General features: G+C 34.0%; 1 protein-coding gene across 1 annotated transcript; it reads left to right on the forward strand.

Moving 5' to 3' along the window:
* The first annotated feature begins 2,359 nt into the window (after window positions 1-2,359).
* On the forward strand, window positions 2,360-4,949 carry LOC104746894 (selenium-binding protein 3-like). Its single transcript, XM_010468436.3, has 8 exons — window positions 2,360-2,599; window positions 2,766-2,929; window positions 3,061-3,256; window positions 3,349-3,576; window positions 3,697-3,928; window positions 4,015-4,122; window positions 4,193-4,465; window positions 4,542-4,949. Exons 2-7 carry the CDS (start codon window positions 2,818-2,820, stop codon window positions 4,376-4,378), a joined length of 1,062 nt encoding a protein of 353 aa, XP_010466738.2. The 5' UTR covers window positions 2,360-2,599; window positions 2,766-2,817; the 3' UTR covers window positions 4,379-4,465; window positions 4,542-4,949.
* The last annotated feature ends 1,545 nt before the right edge of the window (window positions 4,950-6,494 follow it).

The following is a 6,494-nucleotide window of genomic DNA, read 5'->3' on the forward strand; positions in this document are numbered from 1 at the left end:
ATCTCATATGTGTTGTAACTTGTAAGAGTTTGATTCTATATTTTAATGTAGAAAGTATTATATATATTTAACATTGGTTTCAATTTTTATTTTATTTATATAAACAAATATTTCTTTTATATTTCTTGCCTTTCTAATCTATTCATATTTATTTTTTAAATTTGCATAGTTAAATTTAAATTCACATATGTTGGTTTTAACAAAACAATCAACTTTATTTGAGAATTAGATGTTCCTATTCATTTTTAAACGATCAATGTGTAACATATAAGCATTTTGTCTTGCAATCACAAGTTCCATTTCCATTGCTTAACTCCATGGTTAAACTATAATATATGTTGTCCTATTTGTAGGAATAACAACATACTTATTTAATTTATTTAAAAGAGCAGATGATTAAACGAAATAAACATTTCTCCAAATTTTATAATTCAATCAGTGAGTGTACTTATTACTTTGAAAAACTTTTACATTGAAGTTCATAAAATCATATAAGAAAACTAAAATACTATATCACTTCAAATTTGGAAGGAAACACTTGGTATTCCTTTTAAAAAAAGTCAAGACACATATAAAAATTTATTAATATTTAACTCACTTTAAAGACATTAAAGGTCATTTAACTCAAAAATAACTTCTATCCAATAATTTCATACATTACTCCCACAAATAAAAAAATATATATATATGTTCAAGATTGTATTTAAATATTACATAATTTTTTAGTTAGCTAAATTTATAGTCACATATATACAATATATATACATAAGAATTTATATTACTTATTAACACCATAATTCGACCCATTATTTGCTTAACTCAATATTGGTTTCAAAGCCAACTAAAGAAAAACAGAAACAATCTTATTGATATTAGACCAAAACATGGGCATACAAACATAATCACTTACACGGAAGATATTTTTAAAAATAATTTATTATTACAACATCAACGTATGAAGGGTTTACATAAACAGATAATTAGAAAATCTATAATACAATAAATGTATTGGAAACAATATCAGTCAATGATAAGATTGAATCCTCAAAAGCAAGAAACAACATCTTCATAATTCATAAAAAGTAAACGCCACAATTATACACATCTGAACGAAATGGTATAAACATATAGTGTATAAATAAAAGTGATGGCAAAGCCCGTATATGCCTAATTAAAACGAGATAATACAAAAGAGAAAACAAAAAAGACCAAAAACAAAAAAAAAACAAAGAAGTGCCAACTACACCACAACCCACGCATTGCGTGGGAAAGCACCTAGTAACTACAAATGTTAGGTTTCATACCACTAAGTTTTGTCAAATATCAAATGATAAGTTTCTCTTAATGGGTGTATTTTTATAACTTTCATTAAAATATATATACAACAATATATATTTGGGAATACAATCGAGGTGACCCATACATGGTTTCAATGCAATAAATAGCTTATCAGCTTATTAAGAATACTCTATAGAAACTGAGTTTGGTCCCTTCGTATATATATCATATTGCATTTATATTAAAAAATTATCGAAAATACCTATTAAATTTTGGAAAGATATATAAAAATAATATAATTCTTCGTAGGAACCTAATGACTAAAATTAAATAATATTGACTGAAAATTTATGAGAGTAATTAGGGTTTGAATTATAATTTTATGGAAAACAGAATGAATTTTACTTTTAAGGAAAACGAATTGGTAAGATCTAATGAAGAATAAATGAGTAAGCAATTATCAAATTACTTACGGAAAACATCCCACCATTAGATTATATAAGACTAAATGCCAGAAACTAAGCAGGAATAGAAGTCCAAAATTTAAACTTTGAGCCAAAATTTTATGAACTGATCAGAGAATTTTGAGAACACATAAACATCTCACAATCTAACATAACCTAGAATCGTTTCTTGCCCATGAATCATTTATAAGATTGAAACCCAGAAATAAATTTTATACATAATTCAGAATCTGTTTTTTTTTTCCCCTAAATCATATACAAGATTGAAACCCATATTTATCATTTCAAATTAAACTGATGAATGGTGGCTTTAAATCAGAAGGGATCTACAACTGGTTCTTATTGAAAAAGGGAAAAATGAAATGTTGAGAGTATTTTTTTTTGTTTTATGGACCAGTAATTACTTAGGTCCAAAGTACAAATGAATTTAGTTAATTAGGTATAAACAACAAAATAAGACAGGTGTTAGATAGATAACATGTCAAGTGTCATCTTTTTAGTAAAAATTGAGCAAAATCTTCTCATATTATACCAGATGTAAAAGATAGTAAAATTTAAAATGTTAAAAAAATATATTTTAAAATGGTATTTCTAACAAATTTTCATTAAAGAAGTATAAACCAAAGATGTAAGCAAGATTTCTCCCGAGAGGTTTGAGCTTTTTTTTGTTGTTTCTCGTCGATGGTCTAATAAAATAAAATAAAGAATAGAGCAAAGGTTCAAAGAAATAGTAAAACGATTATATTGTCTATCTTCAGCAATGCCAAAAGAAGCCAAGAAGGGCCACCAATGGATATATACGACCTGAGCCTGCCTACCATCCCGTGTCGCACTCTTAGCAAATGTCTCGTGCCGACGTATTCGATTTTTTCTTGTTTCTTTGTTTTTTTTTCCATATTTATAAAACAAAATGATTAGTGATGAATTAAAATGATAACGGTGTTATATTGATACATATATTATTAGTTTACTTCCAAGTTCCAACTTGCAGAAAATATCAGTATATAAAACCAATATATGCAGAAGTAGCTGCTGCATTACTAAGACAGCTTAGTAGAGAGATATAGAAACTGAGATGGAAGCGGCGGGTGAAGATTGCTGTGAGAGCGGCCCGGGTTACGCCACGCCTCTCCTTGCCATGTCTGGTCCACGAGAGGAACTCATCTATGTCACTGCCTTATACACCGGTAAACTATTTTCTAGCTCTTTATATATGAAGTGGAATTAAGAGTCATTAAGATCAACTAATGTCATTATAAGATTTGGTTTCAAACTTTGTTATGTCGGCTAAAGGTTTTTGGAAATTGGTTTGGTCCAGGAACTGGGACGGCAAAGCCAGATTACGTAGCGACGGTGGATGTGGAACCGAGTTCAACGACATACTCTAGTGTCATCCATAGACTACCAATGCCTTTTCTTGATGACGAACTTCATCATTCAGGCTGGAACTCTTGTAGCTCTTGCTATGGTGATCGTGCTTGTGAAAGACGTTACATCATCTTGCCTTCTCTTCTGTAAGAAACTTAACAACATCTCTCCTCTGTTTCTTTTGTATCTGAATACTTCTCATGTATTGTGTTCACATCTCACACATGTCGGAAAAAAGTTCTGGTCGCATCTACATCGTCGATACGAAAACAAACCCGAGGGAACCATTTCTACACAAATTTGTGGAGCCAGCGGAGGTTTTGGAGAAGACGGGATTGGCTTATCCGCATCAACCTCATTGCTTAGCTTCCGGAGACATTCTTGTGTCTTGTCTTGGGGATGAAGATGGAAACGCAAAAGGCAGTGGGTTTCTCTTACTTGATTCCGAGTTTAATATCAAAGGAAGGTAACATCGAGAATAACGGATTTGTACTGTTTCTTAGATGGCAAGAAAGAGGAACCAGACCTAATTGTTCACTTAAGGATTTTGAGTAACAGCTAATTTAATTTAAATTTCTTTTAAAAGGTGGGACAAGGATGGACACAGTCCTTTGTTTGGGTATGATTTCTGGTACCAACCTCGACACAAGACGATGATTAGTACCTCTTGGGGAGCACCAGCCGCGTTTACCAAAGGATTTGACCCCAAGGACGTCTCTGATGGCTTGTATGGAAGGCATCTACATGTCTATAGTTGGCCCGAAGGAGAATTGAAACAGATACTTGACCTCGGTGATACCGGACTTGTACCCTTAGAGGTAAACACTAGTCTTGCAAATCTCAGCTTATACTACTTTCTTCTTCCACAAGAAACAACATCATCCTCCTCTGTTTTGTTTTGCAGATAAGATTCTTGCACAACCCGGATAAAGCTATCGGATATGTGGGGTGTGCGTTGTCGAGTACTATTGTCAGATTTTTCAAGAAGGATGATGAAACATGGAGCCATGAGGTATAATGAATCTTCATTTCTTTTTCTTTTTTTTTTCTTCCTAACTACAAACAACCTCTCCAATTTTAAGGTGGCTATATCAGTGGAACCTCTGAAAGTTGAAAACTGGATTCTCCCGGAAATGGGAGGCGTTATCACTGACTTTCTAATCTCACTCGACGACCGATTCCTCTATTTTTCCAACTGGTTTCAAGGAGATATTCGCCAGTACAACATCGAGGACCCGGAAAACCCTGTTTTAACCGGTCAACTATAAGTAGGTGGGCTAGTCCAAAAGGTAAGCGATGTCTTCGCCTTAGGAGAAGATGGAAAGAAGTTTCAGTTCGATGCCCCTAAGATCAAGGTCCGTTGTACAAAATCTAGAACGTGTTACTTGTTATACACGCTATTGTAATAATTGGTGTTTTTCTTGTGTGAAGGGTCAGCGTCTGAGAGGAGGTCCTCAGATGTTTCAGTTGAGCCTAGATGGGAAGCGACTGTACGTGACGAACTCGCTGTTTAGCGTTTGGGACAGACAGTTTTACCCTGAACTTGTGGAGAAAGGCTCACACATGTTGCAAATTGATGTAGATACAGACAAAGGTGGTCTATCCATAAACCCTGACTTCTTCGTCGACTTTGGGTCCGAGCCAGATGGTCCTGCGCTCGCTCACGAAATGAGATATCCTGGCGGGGACTGCACCTCTGATATATGGGTTTAGTTTAATTCACAAAATGACTAAACAAACCTCTATATGGAACCTAGAACAAAACGCAGTTGTTTATAAAGGGTTTGTGTGATCAATAAATTAATAAAATCAATAAACGTTGATACTTCAAATGCAAAATAGATACAATTTAATTGATTCTTTACAGTTTTCACCCTCGTTCAAACACAGAAACATATGCTAACGATCAAGACAATAGCTACTGTAACATTAACTCATGACTTCATCATACAATCAACTAAAAAAAACTTATGTTCATGTCAAAAAAAAGTTAAAGAATCAATACAAAAAGTTAGACACCTAATGGGCGACGTGCCAGCTTAATACAAAATGTTGAATTGCTTATATGGATGGCTTGAGAGGCTTCAGTGAGCCCCTTTTATTAGATTCCCTCTTCTTCTTTTTTTCTTCTACTATTTTTTTTTTTCCTCCATTAGCTAGAAAACCCTAGAACGGCATAAACTGCTCTTTGTAGTTTTTGGGTAATGGAAGTGTAATAGAAGGTAATCTCTTGTGTATTCTTATCAAATATGTAAAGTAATTATACAAAAGGAGTTGCCTAAAAGTGATAAGACCGTATCATAGTAAATCTAAGGATATAGTATATTAACATATATCCTAATCTAATATCCCCTCACGTTGATGTTATGTAATCCATAACACCTAACATGGACAAAAGTCGTTGAAATGTCGGTTCTGGTAGAGCCTTGGTCAGACAATCAGCAATCTGATCATTAGTAGAAATGTGTTTCGTAGTAATGAGCTTGGCGAGGACGGCATTCCGAACTTGATGACAGTCGGATTTAATATGCTTTATCCGTTCATGAAAAACAGGATTAGCTGCAATATGAATGGCAGCATGACTATCACAATGTAGTGATATCGGAGAAGGATGATCAACGCCCAAATCCTTGAGAAGACCCTTCAACCATTTGATTTCTTTGAGTGTGTAGGTAATGGCACAGTACTCTACCTTAACAGAGGAACTGGAAACCATCTTTTGCTTCTTCATCTTTCAAGAAATAGGTGAGTTTCCTAAATAAAAGACATATGCGAAGAGTGAACGTCGAGTAATAGGACATGAGTTATAATCAGAGTCGCAGTAGGCGAAACTTTGAGGTCACAATCTGATCGAAGAAGAATTCCTTGCGCAGGAGAGCCTTTGAGATTACAAACAAGACAGAGAGCTGTTTCCCAATGAACTTCCAAAGGTGCTTTCATGAATTGAGAGAGAATGTGTACTGCGTAGCTTAAATCTGGCCTGGTAATTGTCAAGTAGATAAAATGACCGGAAAATCGGTATTTTCTTACCCCAACTAAGGGGCTATGTTGAATTACTACTCCAGCTTTAACAATGAGCAAATTCATACATTAACTTAAATAAAACTCAAATTCACTACTCCAACTTGTAAAACGGTGTTAAATCATACACAAGCTGTAACGGTGTTAAGAGAACATTAACGATTGCGTACGTGGAAGCCACGTAAGAAACGACGTCGTTTTGAGAAACAAAATAAACAACTTATGTTTCTCAAAACGACGTCGTTTAATGCTTCTTCTTCCCCTTTTCTTTTTTCCCGAATCGAGTTACTTTGCTCAATCTCCAAATAAAAGCTGCAGTTTCCATCACTCTTCTTCTTCAAAATTCTCAAATCATCATTACCA

This window comes from Camelina sativa, chromosome 15 (assembly GCF_030686135.1).
Source record: "Camelina sativa cultivar CO46 ecotype springtype chromosome 15, ASM3068613v1".
Taxonomy (NCBI): domain Eukaryota; kingdom Viridiplantae; phylum Streptophyta; class Magnoliopsida; order Brassicales; family Brassicaceae; genus Camelina; species Camelina sativa.